The 24,780-nt window shown below is 38.1% G+C and overlaps 2 protein-coding genes across 2 annotated transcripts in view; one reads left to right on the forward strand and one right to left on the reverse strand.

Moving 5' to 3' along the window:
- The window catches only part of slc16a2 (solute carrier family 16 member 2), a 29,727-nt gene extending 16,473 nt beyond the window's left edge, over nucleotides 1-13,254 (reverse strand). Inside the window, exons 1-2 of the mRNA XM_034690794.1 lie at nucleotides 12,136-13,254; nucleotides 1,237-1,381 (exon numbers count right to left, since the gene is read on the reverse strand). Of these exons, the coding sequence (XP_034546685.1) occupies nucleotides 1,237-1,381; nucleotides 12,136-12,565 (575 nt within the window). The 5' untranslated portion in view covers nucleotides 12,566-13,254. The remainder of the gene's footprint in view (nucleotides 1-1,236; nucleotides 1,382-12,135) is intronic.
- Nucleotides 13,255-21,644: 8,390 nt separating this feature from the next.
- Nucleotides 21,645-23,844, forward strand: LOC117816767 (LRRN4 C-terminal-like protein). The gene is made up of 2 exons (XM_034689086.1): nucleotides 21,645-21,782; nucleotides 22,689-23,844. The coding sequence occupies exon 2, from the start codon at nucleotides 22,691-22,693 to the stop codon at nucleotides 23,462-23,464; it is 774 nt and encodes a 257-aa protein (XP_034544977.1). The 5' UTR covers nucleotides 21,645-21,782; nucleotides 22,689-22,690; the 3' UTR covers nucleotides 23,465-23,844.
- The last annotated feature ends 936 nt before the right edge of the window (nucleotides 23,845-24,780 follow it).

Genomic DNA, 24,780 nt, shown 5'->3' on the forward strand with positions numbered 1-24,780 from the left:
ATATTATTCAACTAGCAGACTGTAACACTGATTAATGTACAATGTGAGTGTGAAAATAAGGAGTACTAAGAAAATAAGCTTTAACCACGATGTAGCATGCTATTCTGGTCACTTATATAAGAGTTTAAAGATGATAACACATCCAACATTTGGAAAGACTTCAGCTATTTAATACTGTTAAGCTGGTAACATGGCTTTATTTTCATTGCTACATTTGCTGTTTATGTTACCTCTGCCATTTGCAGCTGCTATAGCAGTGTTATTGAGGGGAATAAGATGTACTACTCAAAACAGTGAAACAAAATCACTCCAGACGCCAGTGGGAAGCACAGTAGGACTCCCCTCACATCTCTAATGAATGAGTGGGTATAAGGCTCTCCTTGAAACTTAACTTTTCTTTTTTTGTTTAAGAGCAGCATTTTTTTCCTTATATCAGAGTGTTGACTAGACATCTTATCTAAACAAGTGTTAGTCTGTGTCTGGTGTAAAGCTATGCAGTGAGTTAATATCAGATCTTGTCTGCAGTTTAATAGAGTATTGTGATTTTTGTATATGAGTGGAATACAAAATAATGTTATGAAGCAACTTTTGAGTCAATACGTTGATGCATTTAGAATAACATTACTGTACAGTCAGATATGAAAGTGTTTGAATTAAATTAGAAGAGATTGTTAATGCTAAGGCAATGCTTATTATGAGGTGTGGACAACCAATTTATTAAAAAAATATATGTTAAAAAAAAAAAAAAGTTTAATACTACAAAACAAAAGAATGCCGTTCTTCTTGTGCTAACAGAACAAGGACATGCTTTAGTTACTGGTCCTGGATTCCAGCTGCATTTTGAGGAAGGACAAAAATATGAATCTGTGTCCTTCATTCAGACTAATTTAAGATTAATTACATTTTGCCAATTACCTAAGGACATCGGGGAGAGTTGGTAAAATGGACTTTTGATTATTAAAACATTGTGAATATTTATGTTTCATAAAAATAATTATTACTGTTGTTTTTTATGGACTATTTTTGGGTCATTTCCGCCTTTGTTGCATGGTAGTGGAGGAGAGGCCGGAAATATTAGGAGGAGGAGGAAATGGGGGATGGCATGCAGCAAGAGGCCCCTGTAGGACTGTAGCCTCTTTACATGGCACTACATAACCTCTGAGGTAAACCAGTGCCCCAGAAATGCTTAGTTAAACATCAAACACATGAGTGGAGCTTAACTGTACAGTGACTTACTTTGCAAAGGATGTACTGAGCAACCCGATGAAAGCCACTACCGCCCCACAGACTGCTGTCTTTCTACAGCCGAACCGGTCCGTGAACATGCTTACAACGGGAGAACAGAAGAAGATCATTCCCATGGCGAGGGCTCCGACCCAGGCTGGAGAGAAAGTGGAGAGAGAAGAATTAGTTGTTAAAATCATGCAAAACTCTAAATGTCAAATGTATGACTTTGGCTATCACTCTAAGCTGTAAATCAACATATAATCCATGAGCAGGAGACTGTAGCTTTCAATACAACTCAAAAAAATTAGGATTGGGTTGTAAGTAACACTTTCTCCTTTCGTCATGAGTAATAACAAGAGCATTTAACAGTTTCTACAGCTCTTATAACTCCTCTCCTTCAGTTGCCTTTGGACATGAAAAACTGGGGTGGAGATAAAATCCCTCTTTAATTTAATATAAGGGAAATAAATACTTCATAAGAATTTAGAAATCAGAAGGACACTTTCTTTGTCATTTTACAATATATGCCTTTTTCTTATGGAAGTTATTGTGCGGAAAAAAAAAATAACAACAACACATTCTTTATGAATGAGTGCCTGAACTTGAATTCAGGTCACTATGTTTGGATTTATTTCCATATGTGCTGCATGTGATCTCATTAGAGGCCACTCTCAGAGGTATAGCTGCATTTCTTGCTGGCTCATGCAGCCATGGATGTCATGTTTGCAGAAGCTGTGAAAAAACAGAAAACTCTTGTATGCCTTACTTTTCCTTGTAAAATCCTCTCAACTGGCTACTAGTTCATCACACATCCTTTACAGGAACTTTCATGATGATTTTAAAAAAGTGGATCAATGCAGATAAGTCTGGCCTGTGGTGAAATATCCATTCTATGTTAAAACATTACGAATCCGAGCGATCCAACAGAGACACTGCGTACCCTGGAGAGCAAACATGCAACCGTCTGGGTTCAGTCATCTGGGGAGCAAAGGTAGCTTTAGTGTCTGCTGTGGTGTCTGGGATGCAGGTCACAGTCAAAGAGAACAAGACCAGAGAGCCTGATAAACAGGTAGACGGTCTGATTCATCTACTAACACACACTCACATGTACACACATGTACGCACACACACACTCAAAGTTCAGAGTGAAACATAACTTATACAGCTCTATACAAACAGTCTTTGTTTTAGAAGTTGACCTAAACATTCTGTACTAGACATGTGTACATTGGCTGGTTCACATTGTACTACTGAGTACAATTTTGTATAGTTTAAGGGTGGGACTGCACCCAAGCCTTCCTATAGTTTATTTATTCAGAGAACAAAAAAGAGAGGGTTTGCCTATTTTACAAGCACTTCATGAACACCCACCATCTTGGAACTTAGATACTGATTACATACAGAAGTGGACATCAACCCGTTGGAAGTAAAACATTAAAAAGATGCACTATTGAGAGAGTAATCAGTAGTTATGTTGCAAAGGATCAGATTAACCCACTTTAACTAATAAGCAAAGGTGTTTGGTTAGCTTCCTCTTAAGCACCTTAGTGATACTATAGCACCATACTGTACAGCTGATCCAGAGAGCTAACAACCTTTTTCCTAGGGGGCTCAGAGTGCTTTAAACTCAAGAGCTTGTCAGGTTGTCTGAGGCGTCTGGGGCCAGCTTCCCCCCACTTTGTATTGCCTGTTTTGATCCCCCTGAGGGAAATATTTAGCTTCTTAACTTTTTACTTTCATCACCAGGAAGACACTTCTTTTGCCTTGGCAAAAACAGCTACCTGCTGGGACCGAAAATTAGACTGATGAGGATAACTGTAAAGTTATGTACTGTAAAAGCTAAAAGATGTTAAATGCAGCATAGAGCTACTGATTTATGTAGTTTGTTTCTTCTGATATGCAACTTACCCCTTTTACATTACACACAGTAATTAGATCCATATGATACAAAATACTGAGAATAGTTGGCATTTATATAACTACCATGGCAGATCTTCATGCAACAATTTTAGTGAGAAGTCCTGTCATGCTTCATACACATACTGTGCTTCATTAACGAAACATATTTGCCCTGCAGGCTGAACATGTGGCTTTCCAATATGTAAAGGGCAACAACATTAGACAGTTCTCTATGGGGTTTAATACAGTTCATTAAGAACCACATTGAATCACGGAGTTGACCAATAATCTCTTAGGTTAGGGACTATGGGGTGTGTAGATGACAGAACATCTGCATGCATGTAGGGAGGGGAGATGAAGCCTGGGGCTACAGCAAGGCCACAGCAGTTATTAAATAACTCACATATGACTATAGGGTCCCAGTTCAGTGGAAAGAACACTGAAAGAATATGATCCTTTAAAATAGACTGCAACCTCAGCTGTGTGTGTGTGTGTGATCATAAATTAAACATATAGATCCCTAAAATTTAATGATGTGGTTACTTAGCCCTGAAAGTCAACCATCCAGATAATTGGTAACCAGGCTGCAGTCCTAGTTTCTGGAATATCAGAAACACCCGTACATGATTCTACAAATAAAAAAAAACCTTTCCTTCATTAGTATTTCTCCTGCCTCTCATGTTTCCATCTCTTTAATAACCACCAGCAGGTCTTTTCTCTTACGCATCCATTACTACATGTCCAGTTGCTGATGTCTTTAGGAACCACAGCATTTCAGCTCTGTCATTATCAGCTACCCATTGTGGTGTCTCCCAGCAGGATTTATGATCTGCTATAGGTCCCCTGTCTCTGCTCTTATCCTACCCTCTCAGCGGAAACCTGCAGAGTCATAAATTGTTGAACAGTGATCAGGTTTGGCAGTCCTACTGCCCGGTGAGCCTTTTCTACGTGCATTTTTCCATATACTCCTCCTATGCCGTTATTTTGATTCTCCAGATGGAATTGCACTTGCTTTGTTGCTTTACTGCAGCTGTATAGATGTTATGCTGCTTCTTTGTAGAGGAGGGAGGCATACTGTTCCCTGACAGAAGAATTGTGAACTATACAGAAACTCATGTTCATATATGTCAATTTACTGGGAACACTCTGTAACTAACTGCAATAGTTAACAAAATCAAAAAGTCCTACTTTGAAGTAAGACCGACAGTTTGCATACACTCTTCCATCTAGGTCATTCTCTGAGGGGAGTTATATTATAGGCAGACAGTATAGAGTAACGTTGGTAAACCTATAGAAACAAAACAGAAGAGGCAGCACATACAGTAGTTAAGGGCCACTGCACTAGAAATAAAGGGTTACTTTCACTCTCCGCTCTCAGACTTCTCTTTCTTCAAGTACAAAATGGTTAAGAAGAAAAAAACTCACAATAAAATTGCACCACTCCGGCTCTGTGGGAATATAATAACTTGAGTACCAGCAATACTAGCTGGACCGTAAATTCATAGTTGTTGTCATGTTGTGACAAATTGCTCAATTACTTCACCCAAGCCTCCATCAAGAGGCTTTCTTGACTAAACCAAGAAGGAGAAGAAGATTGCAAGCTAAGGGGTGGAACTGTTTGAATGTACCAGTTACGCTCCGCAGTATTGTGTAAAACAAAACACCAAACCATGCTGTCATCAGAAAACACTTTCCATCCAACAATCAGAGGCTGACAAAGCAACAGAAACAAGTGTCCTTCCTGTGCTTTCTCCTCCAAATATCCATTCTCCCTCAGCCCTTGGCACAAGCAAAGGTCTGTGAATAGAGTAAGTGGAGTGTACTCATTATAGATGATTAGGTCTGGACACTTCCCTGCAAAAAAAAGAACACAAATTGAAAAGATTTGCGTGCATGCTTCTAAGTGTGTGTGTGTGTGTGTGTGTGTGTGTGTGTGTGTGTGTGTGTGTGTGTGTGTGTGTGTGTGTGTGTGTGTGTGTGTGTGTGTGTGTGTGTGTGCATGCATGTGCTTATGTTGGTGATACCGAGGGGGCTTAACAGGCTCGCCTCTCTTTAAGTGATGAATTCAATGTGACAGCCAGAGAGACTGTATAGGAGGCGTCTGTACATCTAGGGAACAAACTTGTTGCACTGAAGGCTCTTGAACGACCTCGTAGGGTTCTCAGCTTTTATGGGGAATACATGCAAGACAAGAGTGTTTTGTTAAAGTCAGCATTCATATTTTTTGAGAACTATCGACCTTTTGTCTTTTAAAGTGAGAATTAAAACCATATACACATGAGCTAAATAGCATGGAAAAAATTGCTAAATACTACACCTGTACCAATCCCATAGACATTTTTCCATTACTATTAGCTCTGAAATACAAAGTCATATAACAAGGTTTTTAAAGCTGAATTATCTCTGCACTGCTGTCACTATGTAGAGTAAAAGACACAAAGTTTTGCATCAATTTATTATGTTTGCCTTGTACCCCAGGTGTTTTACGAAGTGCCAACTTCCTGCTTTGATTTCAGGGTATTATCATTGCTAAACTGGCAATAATAATGGAAAAGCTATTGGGAAAAACAACAAAGATGCCACTGCAGTAGATACCATTCTTGTTTTGGAACTGACCCAACTGTTTGAAGTTGTAAAAAAATAATTTTAACTTCACAGGCAGTGTTTCATTTAAAACCTAATGTTCCAAAACCATCAAAAACATATCCATGTCCACACAATGTTTCCTTTGACACAGGGCGGAAATGTGCCATCAACTGAACAATGCACCCGAAAATGCCTGGGGCACTCTCTGTTCCATGAACAATAGCCATAAGTACTTTTGGAAAGTTAGCGGAAAGGCTGGGGTACAAAACTATAGACTTGATATGAAGGTCCATATCTTCAAGGCCTCATTTAATGACCCTGAGCAGCTGGTAGGATTGAACAATGTGTTGTTATATGATGTACACAGTCAAGCCAATATTCTAACTGTACTATGGAGATGGACAACCACAATGATTTTCAAGAGTATACCAAGAGCTGTAAAATTACCATGTTGTTCCACACAAAAAGCCTCTGGTACTGACATGTTAGCTCTGTGTGAAAAATGAAACTGTGTCTGAAACACTACAACAGACATACAGTTACTCTGAAATGTAACACGGGCTAGGAAACCAAGTGCTGTGTTAAGGTTTTAAGACATCTAAATATGTATTTGTAATAGCTTTTCTATTAATGAGCAACTGAAAAGGCAATTGATAGTGAATAAACAGAGAGACTTCAACTATGTTTAGAGTAAAAACATCATTTGTTGGAATGGAATTATGTATCCTATGGGACTCGCTCTTCTGATTAGCTCATTTTGAAAGTCCCCCAAGTTAACACTGAACTGGGTCGATCAGCATTTTCCATTGATGCCCCTAAATCATGGAATACCCTTCAACAGACTTTAAAGCTGACATCCATTCCCTCTTTTCCAGAGTTTAAGACCTTGATCTCAGACCACTGTGTCTCAAATTGTATCTGTTTTAATTAATATATTATTTTGTGAATGATTGTGTGTGTGTTTGTTTGTTGTCTGTAATGTGCCTGTGATCTCTACGACATTGGAAATGAGGGAAACCTCAATGTCTTTTCGAGAATAAATAAACGATTTGAATTGAATTGAATTGAATTGAATTGAATTGAATTGAATTTGCTAGCTACTGTTAGACAACAGCTAATGCTAGCATTCAGCCAATGACTGGCTAATATCACTATTATTTAAGAATTAAGTCTGTGTTATAAAATATCAGCAAACAGAACAAAATAGCTATCACCTACTTCCTAACTAAAATTAATATTGTGTAGTAAGAAGCTGAATGTTAATGTTACCTAATTCCTGACTGACACTAAAAACTTAGCCAATAGGCTACGTTGTTTGAACTTAAAATATCACAATTTTCTCTCTGATTTTCACAATTGCTTCCCTTTCTTCATGCTGGTCAATCGGTCATGGCGAGTTACTTTAAACACAGCATTATGTTAATATAATGGCATCAGAGGGAGATGGCGCCCATGTGAATATGGTCAAAGAGCCATGTTATTTTCACTAAATCCTCTCTTCGATTTTGTTGTGCCTTGTTTAATTTTTGATCAGGTATTTTTCGAAAATGCACTTCACTGTCAAGAAACGGCATTTATACCATAACTAAAATTATCAAAGTGCAAAATTAGCTTGCTCATAATGCTAACAACACCTAGCTCACATAGTGTTGCATCAAGTAAATTGTGGCCAAACAGCTAGGAAGATAAGGGTTCTCACTTAGTCATCAGTTTCTCATACTGTAAACAATGTAGTTCTACCACTGCATAATAAGATAAAGTGTTACTTTAGCATTAGTTGAACCACTGGATAATTACTTTACTGTACATCAGGTCAGGCGGCATAGTTGCAGAGGATTGACAACGTAGAACAAGTTATTGGGGGAATCAGCAGTCGCAGATGCAAGAGGAGTGTCTTCAAACAAGACGGCCCTCAAATGTATTGTGACAGCCTGAGTCTCTGGGTGCTCCATGACGTGTTAAGTTGGTACAGCTCCTTTTGATGTTTGCTCTTCATACCACGCTCCGAGCTATTAATATTCATAGCTATGCAAACTGCTCAACACTAATGCAGGAGGATTACATTGATATATGTATTGGTTATAGCATGCAGTAAGTACAGTGTGTTACATGGAGACTGTAGCTCCTGATATATTATCTACTGCGCCACTCTAGCACTTACTCTTTTCTATCAGCCTCTATCTGATACTGGTGGGCTTCTCTGAGCTTTTGTTTCTTAAAGATAAGACTTCCCAGAAACGATGGCTCTTAAAAAGGATAATGCTTCTTTTCACTTATCTTCCCCCTTGTGTCAGCTTGGGGTGATTAGTGTTCTTTTTCCATCACTATTTCCTTCTGACTATTAATTGCTTTCTTTTACTGGTGTTCAAACAAACCAATTTTAACAAAGATAATCCAAGTCTGTGCGCTCTTCTTGCAATGTACCTGCTTGTTAGCGTGAGGAGCCTTTTGCAGACTTCTATACAGCTTGAACCCATTCCCCTGCCCTCTGGAATGCCAAAAATGCCAAAGTACACCCTGATCTGCCAACCTGGGAGCTACAGCTGCCCTGGAGATGCTGGGAGATGCAGCATAACACAAAGCATAGCAGTGTGCAAACAACAGAAGTGACACCTGTTTGAATCACAGTTAAAGTGTTCAGTTTAATGAGCTTATTCTTGGCTTTTGACAAATGTCAGCCATGAATGTGTTGATCATATCTTTTTTTAAAATTGTGACGACAATTAATTAAAATTGTTCACTTTAAGCTGTTTTAATTTGTTGCAAATTTTACAGAAATTATGTTGTTTGTGCTGTTACAGCTTTTCCACTCCGACAAAATTTTAATTCCTGTATCGACATAAAATCCCCTTGCTGTTTTAAGTTAAACATGGAAGCTTAACAGAGCCCAGCAGCAGCTTTTTTATAAAAATGTTCAAATGGGATATTGATCATTCCCCAATATGACTGCCAAGCCAAACAACACAGTACAAGGTCACAAAAAGAGGGCAGTGACATGATCAAACACAGAACTAGACATTTGAACTCACAGTTAAGTTGTTTTCAAACAGTAAGATCACGTCCCAACAGTTACCAGCTCTGAAAGATTACTGTAGTCTTCATGTGTTATTCTGAAAGAAACTGTATCAATGTGGAAAAGCAAAGAGATGTAGTCTTTTGATGGATTTCTATTTACCACATATGTTCTTTACAACCTGGTTTACTCAGTGTACGTCTCAGACCATTAGTCTGTTTTGGTCACTTATAAATTATCAGAGTCTTTTGAAATGTAATGGCAAATGCCTTGCTGCTGTGAGATTTATAGACAGTTCACTTAGGATCTGAATTAAGTGAAAAAAAACACATCTCCATTAGGACAGAGCAGTACTGCTAATGGAGTTAGTGTTGCAATATCACTGATACATTTACTCTTTTGAACATGCCCTTAAAAGAAAGCATAAAAGCAACAGAAAATATGTTGTCATTACTCAATGATGTCTTCATTTGACATAAATAGGACACACTGTTCTGGAATAGGCCTCTGGGGGTTTTTCTGCCTCCATCACAGCCTTCCCTACTGATCTGTTTTACACCAGTGGCATATAGGTGGAATTCATTTCAGGGGTCGATGAAAAATTCATCACTCACACACTCAGACCCTCTTTTCCAGCGCCTTCAATCATTTTCTACTGTAATTGGAACTTTTCTCCCACATATGCCTCTCCCCCACTGATTGTAATAGTGCCACAGTCTTTTCTTTTAAGTTTCTTAATCATTTTTACTTTCAGATACCTACACTTATTACACACCCTCGACATGCCAGACGTTTTGTATTGAACCTCTCGCAGTGCCATGCTGATCTCGTTGAGCAAAACATCTGCAACTCATAACATAGGAATAAATGCTGTTTTGATCCCCTACCTTGATACTCCAGAAACGTTTGTTTACCCCCGAAGGCTTAATACCCAGTAAAATAAAGACCTAACAGCAATCTCTGACCACCATTTAATCACATCTCACTTCTCCTTTCTTGCTTAGAAGAAGCCGCTGTAAGACACATGTGAATATGGCCTTTATTGACTGTGCCCTCTCACATTGTTCAAAATGAGACATTACAAATGTGATTATTGTGTTTAAGCTTTTCCCCTTTGTTTTGTTCTGCTGCTGAGGGGAAGGGGTCAGGGCTCAGCTTAATCCTTTCACATATGAGAACAAGCAGGGATCAAATCCAAAGAACGGGAACAGGGATGAAATCCTTAACGAGCCAAAAAGAAAGGCAAGGGGAGGGGGCCTTTTAGAAATACCTAGACAGAAACTGACTTCTGTTGAATGCAAAATATAAGCAATATACTCCAAATGACTCTTTAATATTAACAATCAGTATCTGTTTTCCAGTTACACCAGATTTCAGGTTTTCTATCAAAGAAATGTGATGCCTCATAAAGCAGACATTTCCTTATAGATGGAAAAATGCAAGACACTATGAAAGGCATTAATCCTAAATATACAACTTAAATGACCCTGATCATGTCAAAGCCTTTCTTTCTGTAACTTTTTCATACGGATGAGAAATGATTGAACATGTTCCAGAGATCAGTCTTAGAGGCATAATCCCTTCCCACATCCTGACCTTAAACCATTTCTGAGTGATAGTGGAACTTGACAAGATGTGAAGAAGAAAAAATATCCACTACAGTTACATCCTCCTTTCACAGTGTTTGTTCGAAGAAAGAGACCACATATAAGAAAAACACTTGTTAAGTCAGTGATCGTTAATATGAGGAAGCCTAAAGCAAAATATAGAGTCCATAAACCTATCAAGGGGCTAAACCCCCAGCGATGCGCTCCCTTGATGCCTCATTATGTCCACTAAGGAGGTTTTTGTTGTTTTTGTTGGATTTGGATGTAGAAAAAAAAAAAGGGGGGGGGGGGGGGGGGGTTCTTTGTAACAGCATACAAGAGTCTGCATCAATCATTGAGGAAATAATTTGTTTATAATTGTTTTGATAACAAGCAGCCATGTTAATGACTTTTGAGCTCATGATTTCAGTCTAATCCTAATATATTTGTACATGATGATCAAATAAGTTGTTTTTAAGAATGCATTGGTTGCAAAATATTTGTAATTTAAGGATAAATGATAAATGCAAAGGAACTTCATCTTTATATTTCCAGATGTTTACAGCAGTTGTGCTTGCAAATTGAGAACTGGACTTTAGTCTTTGCAGACTTTTGCAATCTGCATGCCCTCCTAGTTGGTGAACAATTAAATGCTAAATCTCATACTTTGAAGTCAACACTTCCACCATAGTTATAAGCCAAACCAAGAAAATATCAGTTTTTTATTCACTTGTGAGCTGCAGGCTGTGTAAGTCTTTGCACCCATTGTTGTCAAACCTTTTCTAGGAACTTATTCATCTCCTTTAAACAAGACTGAGCGGACAAATCCTGGAAAGTATGCAGCATCCCTGATTACTTTATTTAGATTTATGTCCTTGCCTGCTTTAAGGCTTGATCACTACCTCGCACCCACCCACTTTAGTTTAACAAATGATATGAACATTCAACAATGACAGCTAATGGTAACATCCTGCAGTATGGTTTAAAGTAAACATGCAGCAGACAGAGGGCTGACCACTGGCCTCATTCTCATCCAATACCCAAGAATAAGTCCTTAACAGCAGCTGTGTCGTCACACAGGGAAATAAAATTATTTCACTATCTGGTCACAAGGTCTACTAGCTTCTTATGCTATATTTGATTGTTGTGTCCCAGTTCTGTAGAGAGGGGAGGGGGGCAGAAAAACATTGCTGTAGTAAACTAAATACTGGGTATTTCACAATCTGTGGAGCATTAAATGGAAACAGAAATTATGACTTTCACAAGTCCTACTTTGTTGGATTACACTTTGTACAGTGTGTGAGGTTCAGACTGTTAAACAGTGTAAAGCACATTTCTATAACTTTGAGCGCTGGGGGGGGGGGGGGACTTTTCATAAAAGACCAGTTGTGACAAACTCAAATGGATTTGCTGCAGCTAACTAAAGAGTTGGAATAACAGTAGTGTTCATGAATGGATGGCCAGGACACAGCTTGCTAAATGCATGTCAATCATTGAACTTTCTCTAAAAGGTACATGTGAACAAGTGAGAAGAGGCATGCAACACTAAGTTTAGTGTGCTACTTTTAACTTATAAACCCACTTGAACTTTCAGCTGACCTACATGTTTATTTAAGGGATGTTTATACATAGTAACCTATCGATCATAAACGACTCTTATACTGATGGGTGCAATATGTTTATGCTGATGTTTTATACCTCCACATTCCACCCTCTAATCATCATACCAAGCAGTCATCCAGGACAAAAGCACTTGTGTCCACTAGTTGATGCTTTTTTCATCTCGTTGAGAGGCTCCTCTAACTAGACAGTATGTTTACTCACCCACTTTGAACTGAGACGTCTTGTCCTCTGGGTTGGCATGCTCCTTCACCAGCATCAAATGCAGGATGCCAAAAGAGTTTTGGATCCCGAAGATGGACCCATTACACCAGGTTGCCGCAAAAACCACCAGCCAGCCGTAGCCTCCTTCTGGTGGGACGAACCCGCCTCCATGTCCGTGCTTCTCCACCTGGACCCCTGCCTCGGGTTCAGACACCGGGGAGAGAGGCGGCTTGGACCCGGCCTCGATCAGCTGCACGGTGCTGTCCTCTTGCACGATTTTGCACTGGTCGCCAGCCGCCTGGTCCTCCTTCCTCTGTCCTGCTTCTTGGGGAGCATCTCTTTGCTCCATCTGAAGATCTGCAGCTGGCTCCTCCGTTCGGGACTCTCCGCTGGAGGGCTGCGTCTGGTTGTCTATCCCGTTGATCCCCATTCTGTGTGTTCTGGTGGAGAGTTTACTGTGGGCTTTTGGCGCACATGCATGAGATATAGGTCACTGACATAAGAGAACCAATTTGAATACCAGATTTGATTGGCTAACTGTCAAAATGTTCTAGACAGACGGTCCTCAAGCTTCCCACATGCGGATCGTAGCCCAAGTCTGAGCGCCAACTTGAGCGAATGTATCAAAACCTGCAAACGCAAAATGTGTCATTCTGGGGTCTGTATTTTTCCAGGAAACATCAGGCACCGCCTATTTCTCCTTTACATGTGAGCTGCTGTGTCTAGGAACAGCCTATAGAGACCAAGACCATGTATTTACTTTTGCTGGCTTCCCCGCTCCGTGCCAGAAAGGATCATCAACCTGTGAAACGTCCGCTCCGCCTCGACCCTGTGTCTCCTTTTCATACAGTCCGCACACGATCCACAACATCCCCCAGTGATAAGAGAATTTATTAGGCAGTCCGTCTCTTTCATCTGCTATCTGAACAAGCAGTCAACGTTAAATAGGAAGGCCCGTGTGAGTCCCGGAGGCTGGCTAGACTCCCGAGTGTCAGGATAGCTGGAGCCGTCATTCAAGGATTGGACCCCGCCTCCTTCTCCTGGCGGATCGACGGCTGCGACCAATGTTGGAGCTGCATTGTTCTGACGTCAGGGTTGTGGGACAAGCTTAGACTTCGGGTTTCATCGGATTCACGGAAAAGCCCGACTGTCTCACGGTTTCAGACTTCGGCGAACAATTCGGCAGCTTCTGTTATGTTCTTTGTTCTATGGAGACTGCGAGACCCAGACTGGACTGAACCATTAAGACCGTGCCCCAAACCGTTGAAGACGTATTTAATGACGAGTTTGCTTATGATTACGGATTGGTCATGGCTGCTTTAAAGAACTCCTACTCTTCAGATCAGGGCCAGCCCATTGCATAGGCAATATAGGCAAATGCTAGGGGCACCGGCCGTACATAGGGGGCGCCGCTAAATGAGTGAGTAAGAAAATTTGAAGATAATAAGAAAAAAAATATTGTTCTATCTAATTTAATTTTGGGTTAAATTGAGGAGTTATGCCAGTAAACATTAAAAAGCTTGGGATTCACTTTTGGTTTTCAAAAAAATTGTTTCCAAATCAGTTTTTGAAGTCTTCAGGTGTTCATGATTTACTTGTTTTTGTTTTGTTGTTGTTGTTTTCTTTACACTTTGGAAGCTGTTAGTCTAATTAGATAGAAAATGAAGGCTAGGCTGAAATAAGCATTTTGCTTCTGCCTTCAGTCCTCACTTAATCTATTACTGTTGCTTTGTTTAAAGTGTCTGTACTGTGTAAATGATTGTGTTATATAATAACTGTATAAATTCTACCACTATTACATTATGCATTTTGAAATTGTATTTCCCCCCCTGCTAAATATCAGTGTTGTTACCATTTCATTAATGTTCTTCTAGAGGTCATTTTAAAATAAGAAAATGTGTAAAACATAAGGATGTGTGTCAGTTTTCTTTATGTGCATATATGATGTGATTGTTGGTGGAGTTGGCTACAATACAAGGGGCACCAGTTAAAATCTGCCTATAGGGCACCAAGTCAGTTAGGGCTGGCTCTGCTTCAGATTGATATCTCTCTGTCTGCTTTATGCTGAAAAAAATGACTCTTAAAGAACAGAAAATGTACTTTTTCAGCCAGCTGCACTGATACCAACACAATAAGAAAGTGTATTTACTGATGACTTTGCTATAATAGTAGTCTTATGTAGATGGAAACTGACAAACACTTTGTAAATGTCTAAAAATAATGTAGGCCAATGCTCAAGGAAGGCCGCTATTACGTAGTTTTTTTTTCTAAATACCAATTTACTTCCCTTTCTCATGTATATTATCCTGATTAATACTTCCTGGAGGACTTGGTATAGCAAACTAAAATGCGCTGGAATCTAAAAAAAAAAACCTACTTAAATTACAGGCTATCTTATTACACTCTTCAGGCAGGCTAACTTTGTAGATAATTATTTTCAAACAACAGTATGATTAGTTTTTATGAAAACAAGTTTTTTGTGTCAACCAACAAATGGTAGTCTATCTAAAGAAGCTACAATTAGTCACACCCCTAGCCCCAGGCAATTTTATTTTCAATATAGCTAAAAAAATTCATGCATCTATGATAGTTATTTTTATATTATTCTAATTCAGTAAATTAGATTAATGTACTTACAAATGGTTAATAGAACTGTCAGTAAAATTATCCTGCTTGTCAAATTGATTAAATTAACACAGGTGAAACTTCAGAATATTTTATAAGAAAACTGCAGGTGAGACAATTCCAACAACTTTGTGATTGAATGTTTAATCCACAACAATGTGATATATCTAAGAATCCATTAAATATTTTTTTTATCTAAAAAAACAGTGATCCACAAATGACCATGTAAATGTCACTGTTTATTTCACACAAATGGTGTGGCTGCTTATTCAATTCAATTCAATTCAATTCAATTCAATTCAAAATACTTTATTTAATTATTGTTATTTTATTTTATTTTTTGTTAGGTGCACTCTCTGTTCTACACTTTGCATTAATGTATTCATTTGCTTGTCTCTGTTTGTTTTACTGCAGTTATTAAATGTTAAAATGAATAAAATTTGGTTTAAAAAAAAAATACTTTGTTTATCCCAGGGTGCAATTAAAAGGCCAGAGAGCAGAGGTATAAAACACAGTTGGTCGATAACTGCACAGCAGCAATATAGACATTATCACATTCAAACAAACATACATACATACATACATTTATCCTGAAATATAAATTTAAAATTAAAATCCAAATTAGAAATGAAGAGTGGGAATAAATTAACTGAGGTAAACATATTTATCAACAGAAAGAATAAGGGAGTAATACTGTGTGGGTAAAGGGGTCAAATGAACCCAGTGCATAAAGAAATCAAGCATACTGTAAAAAAAATATGTAAACGGTGTGTAAAGAAAAGAAAAAGAAAACTAATACTGAGTAAATATAGTGGATAAAGAGGTCACAGAACAGAAATACACAGTGAATAATATGTAACAGCTGTATGAGGTAGCTTATACTGGATGAATAAAGTGGTTGTAGTGCATGATAACAGATTGTACAATCTATAGTCTGGATTCAGCTGATAAGATGACTGTTTCTAGTTTTATAAGTCAAATGCTCAGTCATAACAAACAATGCTGTATTGTACTGAACAACTTCATTAAATGAAAGTGATAGGACAGAAAAAAAAGCAATTAAATTGTAATCTTGACATTTAAAGTGTATAAGATGTAAAGGAATAGTTCAACTGTACATTGTAATTGTGACTTTCAAAGAACAGCAATCCATCCAGATGGAGTGTGTTGATGCTATTTATACTTTATTACTACGATGAATAAATAAAACCCAGTTAACTGATTTAATGGGTCATTACATTTCATCAGTTAACCTAAAATAGGAAAAACCACAGTTGTTTTTTTTCCAGAGACTCTGTGGATTTTTATTTTTCAACCCACGCAAAAGTGGCATGAACAAGTTTTCACCACTAAGTGGGGCTACAACTCTGTGTTTGTTCGGAGCTGCATAGAAATGAATTGTACTGAATATGTTACATTTAGTTTAGTTTATTCAACAGTAGTTTCTCTTATGTCTTGATGCTAGTTGTGCAGTTTTAACATAATTTACCTGCTTCATTTGTCAGGGGTAAGTTTCATTCTGGCTCATTGTCTTGCTGTCAGACTCAATTGTGACACTAAAACAAAAACCTAAAACCAAACCGGGTTGTGATAAACACCTTTGCTTTTCCTTCTGACCAGTAAAAATGTGATGTGTAAAAGTCCATTATATTGCAGAAAAAGTTAGGGCCACAGATGATCTGTGGTTACCTTTAAAACCTGATCCTTGTAGGTTGTAGGCAACTGCAACTTTGATCTAATTATTTTTTATAAATTGTATAGGTTCCCTTATTTTATCTCATATTCACCCAAGTTACGCTTTGAGAACACATTACTCTTCAATCTTATTTAGAGCAGGTGACATTTCAACCACCGGAATCATGAAAGGCCTATATATGCAAAGTTAGCAACATATAACCCATTATTTCCAAGCTGTGTTACTTGATTCTGATTAGTTAAACCTCTGACTACAATTATTCATTTCTGACATCAAATGCAAGGACAACCTGATCACACACATAATTTCAAACAATCTGAGGAAATGAGTCCACCTCTGATGCAACCTGGCAAACACATTAGTTTATGTTAGCATTTTTAACTGGTAAACAATGTGGCAAAAAATGTGCCTCCCAAGTATCTCTTCTGGGAAAAAGTGAAGCAAGATCCTGTCCTGCGATCTAAGCAATGGCAGCAGAACATCTGGTGAGTGAATCTCTGTTTTGCCAATCATTGAAAAAAATCTAAACCATAAGTGGTCATGATCATAGCAATGATGATTTGAACCTTGTCTAACATTTACCTTCAGGGTGAGACAAGTCCCCTGAACTTTGTGTCAGGGTATTGCTCACCCTGTCATGACTCTCATCTGCATTACTACCTGCTAACTATACATTATCCCTTACTTGCCACCTGACCCAACCTCAGGAATGCTTGATATATCTCCTGTACAGCTAGAAAACTAGAACCCACTAGTGCAGGATTATCCCTTTTGACAGTAATGTTTGAGCAACCCATAATGAGGGTAATGTCAGAGGAAAGTGGCTGCCATGTGAAAATAGTGATCCCCACTTACATAAGTCAAAATAATGGAGTCTGAGGCGTCGTGGATACATAAGTGAACATTTAACAATTATCCCTTGCCCATAAATTATATCCTTCAACTGGATATCAGCTGGATTGAATTATGTTATACTCTGCCTGAAAAACAATACCTCTTTGTTTACCAGTGTTCATTGTTTATAATCACACAGACATAAGATGGGGGTAGGAATGCGAACCATCATCAGTATACTATCCGATGGAGCTGCTGCATCATCACTGGCCTGTTTCAAATTGCCCCCTTGAGAAACAGCAAGACTTAACTGCCTACTCTGGCTCCACTGTGTTTTTTAACTAAAAATAGAAGTTTGCACAACTTCACAAAGTCTGGTTTGTCGAGACTGCCCTTGGATTCCTTTTGAATAGAGTGGGAGTCAAAGGTGAGGGGGGACACAGCCAATGGTAGTACTTCCTGTTAAATCCTCAGAGAGGTGTGGGCAGGGGGAATGAGCATCTGTGCGAGGCCCACACATTTCAGAGTAGATGTAATAAGTCCCACAATGTAAGATGATGACTTGCTGTGAGAGTAAATGTGAAACTGAAGGTTTTTGAAGGGAAAATACTTCCCTTTAAAGGACTTTTATTTGAACTAAGTTGGGAACATAAGGTATTAACTTTCTGCTTTGGCTTTTTTTTTATTGTTTTATGTATATATATATATATATATATATATATATATATATATATATATATATATATATATATATATATATATATATATATATATATATATTTTTTTTCTTTTTATTATTATTACTATTTTTAAATTCTTGTACTGTACACCTTCTTGTTTGCTGCTGTAACTCTATGAATTTCCCCGTTGTGGGATAAATAAAGGAGTATCTTATCTTAAACGGCCCTGATATCCACAACCAGGTGATGACGGAAAAGGTACAAGCTGGTTGTGAGAGACATGCTCAGCAGCATGTTCAAACAGGCTGTGGTGGTGGGAGAGAGAAATGCACTGGCACGGAGTCATTATCTAAAGTAGTACAGTATGACTCACACTCACTTGTTTCCCTCATTCTTCGGGGGCCTTGGAATCACAGTGTGTATAAAACTTCAGCATGTCACTGACAGAGGGAAATGATATACAGACCCCTGACTCCTTGGTGATGTCGCCCACTCTGAAGACATCTGTTTACTGGTTTGAATGTGAACTGGGCTCAAGTTTTAGTAACTGGAGATGGAACTGGAATATCAATGCTACAATCTGAGCGTCGTGACTGTAGGTGTCTGCCCCTGCGTTGTGCTTGGTTACACTTGAAAGCCGATTCCAGAAATTCATCAGGGATGGCCTACATGCTCATAATCATGAGTATGACTAAACAAAGAGCTGCCTGTTAGTCATTAACTGCACAGTTTAGTGGTTTTGTAGAGGTTAAAAGTATCTTTCATGGACCAAAAATAAATGATGAGAGTTTCTGTTTTTGTAATGGATAAGAGATAAGGGTTTTATGGTTGAAAATAACATAGTTGGTGGTTTTAGAGAAAATTTGAGAACTTGTTATTGGTCGCCTCTTTCTAATTGTATTTCTTTATTTGAACTAGAGAGATGCTCTTTCATGACGTATTCCTGAATCCTGCCCATAAATTTTCACAAGCCCACTAATTCAAATAGTATGTGAGCCTGCTGTTGTTTCTTATGTTTGTTTCTTCAGTGGGCCACACACACACAATGTTTATTTGTCTCGGACTTATTCTCTGATCACTCAGTCATTCAGTTACAGTTACTCACTTTTGATAACATGCATTTTTGTGCACTTTCACAGCAAAAGGACAATAAGTATTCGGATAATGCAATACAAGCTAACTAAACCTAACACATTCTGTGCTGGAAATGTGAGAAGAGTGCCTGACACAAACAAAGACTTGGAACTCAAAGTTCCTGAAAATGGGTTTTGTGGCTCAGGAATGAAAGCTGACATGAATCATTTAGACTTCTGATAAGTCGCAGTAACCTGTACCATCCAGTTCCGGGCAGGTTGTTGAAACATATCAGCTCCTGACTGTGAAAAAGGGGGACAGAGGGGGGTGGATGAGATGGTTGTCTCATGCAGCCAAAACAACCTGAAACTCAGAGTTAAAAAAAACTCAGAGATGAAGAAAGACCTGAAGTGTGAGAAAACACATGAACGTCTTTGTTTTCCGTTGAGTATCAAGAAAAAAAAAGAAAAAATATATATATATATATTGGGTAAAGATGAAACCCTCGTGAATTTATAACTATACTTATAATCCATGATCAAAAGAAAAATGAGTGCTTCCTCAGAGCACTGCCGATACCTGCCCCACATTTTATGACATCAAAGTAGTGGCACCAGAGGTATTTCAGTAAGAATGCAAAGCTAAAGACTTTTATGGTAATGGTCCAATAAAAGTCAGGGTATTCCCAAAGTTAGCAGTCTCTATCCTCATGAGACCATGAATTTATGTGCCATATCCCAGGGTCATTGAGGTTGAAGAACTATTAGTCTGGAATGCAGTCCAGGGTGTTCAGCAGTTACCAATATGATGTCCCATCAGTGAACACTCTTTATAGTTCCTGAGAACTGCGACGCTCTATGATTTACAATATGGGGAATGTTATCAGACTTAGAAGATGGATTATTAATAGATCTGAATCTATCAAAATCAGATGTCATCAGTTCTAAGGGAATTATCTTTTGGATAAAGTGTGTCCTCCAGAGCCAGAGCCAATCTAGAAAACGCTATGACTGTCGTCTTCTGCCCTGGGCTCCTCTTTTTCTCATTACCCCACAACATGGAATGCATCAATGAGAGCCTCTACCCCACAACCTCCCTCATGAAGAACACGTTTTACAATTAGCTTGTAACAGGGAGCTTATAAGTTCTACAGCTATGACTCACCGGCAATGCCTCCAAGCAGGCACATACTGTGAGACAAAATATAAGTGTTCACGCTGTGCATTGTTGCAACATAACAAAGCTCTACCTTTGACCTAGTTGTTTTTGTAAATTTTGTGTTTTAATTAATGTAATCAAGGTGACTGAAGAATGTGGACAGCTTCATTATCCTGGCTAATAGGAGACAGAGTAAGAGTACAGTTATATTCACAAGCTAAATGGGCTTAATTTCCATTAAAGCTGAGTTTCTATAGAGCTGAGTTTTAGTGTAAGTGTAATATTACTTTCCAGACATCTGTATTATATTTATATGCATGAACAAAACTATGTAGAAAATGTTTATGGATCTGAACTCATTTCCATCTGAGGACGTAAAACTTTTTTTTAACAGCCAATAAACTTGTTCTCTACTTTGTGCTGTATTCATTAACTTGCTGTACTTCTTCATGTCTCTTCAGTTTTTATCAACTCCCAAATCATGATTTTTTTTAGGGTCTTAATCTTTTATCTGTTTATCATGCTAAAAAAACATTTAGCCTTTATTCGAACATTAAAAGGTGATTTGTACACCCAAGTTCAAATTCTCACAACCTCATTATAGTGTACTCTGCTTTATGGTTTACTTTGGCTCCTTATATATGATGAGAAGCCCTCAAAGACATTCCTTGTATATGCACATGTCATAGACTTCACAAAAAACAGCCTCCATTTCAACTCGAGTAAAATCTAAAAGGAACCATCAGGATTTTATTGATGCGGCCTAAGAAATTCCCTTGGGTTTTGATGTTTGGAAAAGATAGTGGCCTCTAGCTTGGTACTTTTCCTCTCATCTGAACAACACGGGCACTTTGAAAAGAAAGAACTTGTCCACTTTGCCAGCTTCACCCCATAAAAGGACGAGCATGGAGAAATCATTCATCGTTCCCCTCCAGCCTGTCACAATAGGGGCCACTATGGTTGGAAGGGGGGGGGTCCATAATAAACAGACACACACGCATTCTTGACCCCCCACTCTCAAAGGCACACATAAACGCACACTGAAGTGACCTTATGTGCTGTTTATTCCCACAACATCACCTGCAGAGCATGCAGGAAGTTTAGCATTCAAAGAAGTAATCAAAAACAGGCAGCTACACCTACAGATTACACAAACGCATACTGAAACAAGCACATGCATGCCTCCTGCTGCTGCCAAGCAAATTAATATGCTGAGCAGCACACAGGCACATGGTGAGTCTGCCCCCAGTCCACTGCTTCCCAACAAACATTCACTGAAAAAAATCCACACCAAGGAAGAATATAAAAAAAAGTCCAACGATGTCTGGTTGGAGGCACCACTGAGAAAGAGAAGGAGGCATGACTTGGAAAAAAAACAGAGAAGAAAGGAATGACAAAGTAAAAAAGGGGTGGGAGAGGCAGTGAGGGGAGAAAATGTGGGGGTGTCAAGAAGGAGGAGGAGAGTTTGAGGGAAACAACTTAAGTCGGTGAGAACAGAGTGAGCACACATTTAGAGCAGATAGAGGGGAACGAGGAGGAAGAGAGACGTGAGACTTAGACTATCAATCACCGACAAACAGGTAGAGTATGCCTTTTTAAATATTTCTTCTCTACTTCTGCCTTGATGTATGTATTGCAATGCTGATGTAGGGTAGCCAGTTGAAAAACAATGTTAAGTTGTTCATTTGTAGGGTTCAAATGCACAAGATAAACCCCTTTGACTTGATATTTTTTCTTCATTTCAACAAGAAATGAGTACTGAAAATCCATGTGTGTTTTGATTCAGTTCTGTGGTTCAGTTATGTGGTTCAGTTCTGTGGTTCAGTTCTGTGGTTCAGTTCTGTGGTTCAGTTCTGTGGTTCAGTTCTGCAGTTCCCACAGAACTCTTCTGGCCCGTATCCAGGAGACAATAGATGTGCTGATGGGGTCACCCCAATAGTTGTGTTTTTTCTTCCAGCACTCAGCATTTATTTATCTAAAGCACAGGATGGAAAACAGGAGACCACAAATATTTAGTTAATAACAAAGAGGCATTTCCGAGCCATAAACTTTTGATTAAACAACATCCTGGTCAACAAGCTTGAGGAATAAGTTTTATGATGAAATAAAACCTTTCTTATCTTAGGTCAAAAAACAAGCTGTGTGTCTAGTAAACCTTATTTGTTGTGCTAAGTAACACTTTGAATCCTTGTTGCGTCACTTTTGTCTATTATTGTATCCAAGTTCTGTTTTTATGTTATGATGCATTGGTCACTACTACAGTTATTTCAGCTTCTTGATGTCAGTTCCTCTATTTCACTTTAAAGTTTATGTGACTGATGTCCTGGTGTAATTTTCCACACATAGTCATTAAAGAAACGATGAGCCCTGACAAAGTAACTCCTGTCTTACGGACTGAAAGGACCAATGTTGACACCTATGAGAATTGTCTGTGATGTATTCATAGCTGTGTAATATTTCTAATCATTTGTCATTTCTGCTCATAGACATGATGCCACCGTGTAGGAACCTGACTGCACTTCTCCTTTTTCTGTGTGCCTCTCCGGCCCTCCACATCCACCTTTTCACTAATGCTGCCTCTACATCCCCTCCCGTCACTCGTTCTCGTATCAAATACACGGACTTTGGTCCAGATGACTATGATGAGGATATCTCTTCTCCTGATGTAGTGTCCCAAAGCAGGACCACTGTTCTCCAACACAAACCTCAGCAGCCCTGCAAGTACGACGCCTGCTCAGAGAAACAGGAGCCATGTGAAATCCTTGCAGAACGAAATGGTTGCCTCTGTCCTGGGATCAGTAGGGCAGATGAGCCTCCTCATGCACCTCGCATCCATGCGCTAAAGCCAGTCAGTGCAGGGGCTGACAGGGGGAAGATAGAGATCCAGTGGTGCGCTCCATCTTCTGTGGTGTCACGGTATAGGGTGGTGATTGAGGGAAGTGAAGGAGACAGCATGGAGTTTAAGGATGTTTCACGAAGAGGAGTGATAAGATCTGTGGAGGTTGGGACTAAGGTTTGTGTGGAGGCAGTGAACAAGGCAGGGAGCAGCAGTCCCTCTGAGTTCTCCTGTATGCGGTTTGACCATTCTGAATCATCTGACCGTAAACTTTTGGCCGGGGTCATTGGAGGAGGAGTCGCCCTCCTTTTAATTCTCATCATAGCAGCTGTGATCCTTTGGAAGTATAAAATGCATAAAAAGGCAAAGGGTGACTCTACTGATGGACTGGGTAACCCTTCTTATAGCACAGAGGGAACTCTGTGATCCAGACTTCAGCACAGACAATCCATCCCAGTCAAACTGAAAAGGCCCTTTTAGACCGGATCTAAAGGGGCCTTAAAGCAAAGAGGACGATGCTGGGGCTGGTTTTATGTTGAATTAAGAAAAAAAAAATTGTTCACACTCTTGAGTCTAGGTACATTTAATGGGATCAATATGAGTGGGATTCATTGAATAACACAAACAGATGGGTCATTCTTTACACTAATGGTACGCACTACAGGTTAATTTGCTGGCAAATGAACCCTTGTAGATTTAATATAGTGTTTGTTTTATTTTACAGTGGCTGTATATGATTTAATTGTATTAATTTTGACTATTTTCATACTGACTTGAACTTTTTAAATAAACTAAAACTTATTTTAATAAAAAATGTGTAAAATGTCTCAATTCAATTTCAAATGAATGGAATGGAAGCATCTGCATAGCCATACTTTTCTTGCACTAAGTGGGTATTATATCTGTAATCTATCTATCAAAAGTCATGGAAAGTACTTGAATTTAACAAATTCGGTTTACGAACAATATAAAGGTGATTTTATGTTAACACAAAATTAACATTTTATTATTTGAAGGTTTTCTTATTATTTTTCTCAATCGTATTCTTATTCTGAATTATAAACATCATCATAATCATTATTATTACTTTTTTGTATTATTATTATTATTATTATTATTATTGTTATTATTATCATTATTATCATTATTATCATTATTATTATTATTATTATTATTATTATTATTCAAACTACAAGACTACTATTGCTAATGATGATTATAATAAGAATCATCATCATCATATGAATAGTAATCATATTAATAATAATAATAATAAAAATAATAATAATAATGATAATAATAATAATAATAGCAATAATAATAATAATAATAATAATAACAATAACAATAACAATAACAATAATAATAATAATAATAATAATAATAATAATAAAAATAATAATAATAATAATAATAATAATAATAATAATAATAATAATAATGATGATGATAATCTTAATAATTGGTATGTCATCACAAAAATCCTAATTATAAAAAAAATTATGTTATAATTATTGCCTATATTATTATTTTATTATTATTATTATCATTATTATTATTAGTAGTAGTAGTAGAAGTAGTAGTAGTAGTAGTAGTAATAGTAGTAGTAAGAAAAGGTTGTGGTCATAATAAATTTATCACCTTGAAAGGGGTCATATGTATGAGGAAAACCTTTTTTAAATCCACTTTTTTTATAAAGTCATACTTCTCGTCAAAGACTAAATAATGTTGCATATGCTTTG

Source organism: Notolabrus celidotus, chromosome 8, assembly GCF_009762535.1.
Source record: "Notolabrus celidotus isolate fNotCel1 chromosome 8, fNotCel1.pri, whole genome shotgun sequence".
In the NCBI taxonomy this organism is placed as follows: Eukaryota; Metazoa; Chordata; class Actinopteri; order Labriformes; family Labridae; genus Notolabrus; species Notolabrus celidotus.

Coding starts and splice junctions, on each gene's coding strand:
- LOC117816767 (XM_034689086.1), top strand. CDS start 22,691: ATGATGCCACCGTGTAGGAACCTGACTGCACTTCTCCTTTTTCTGTGT.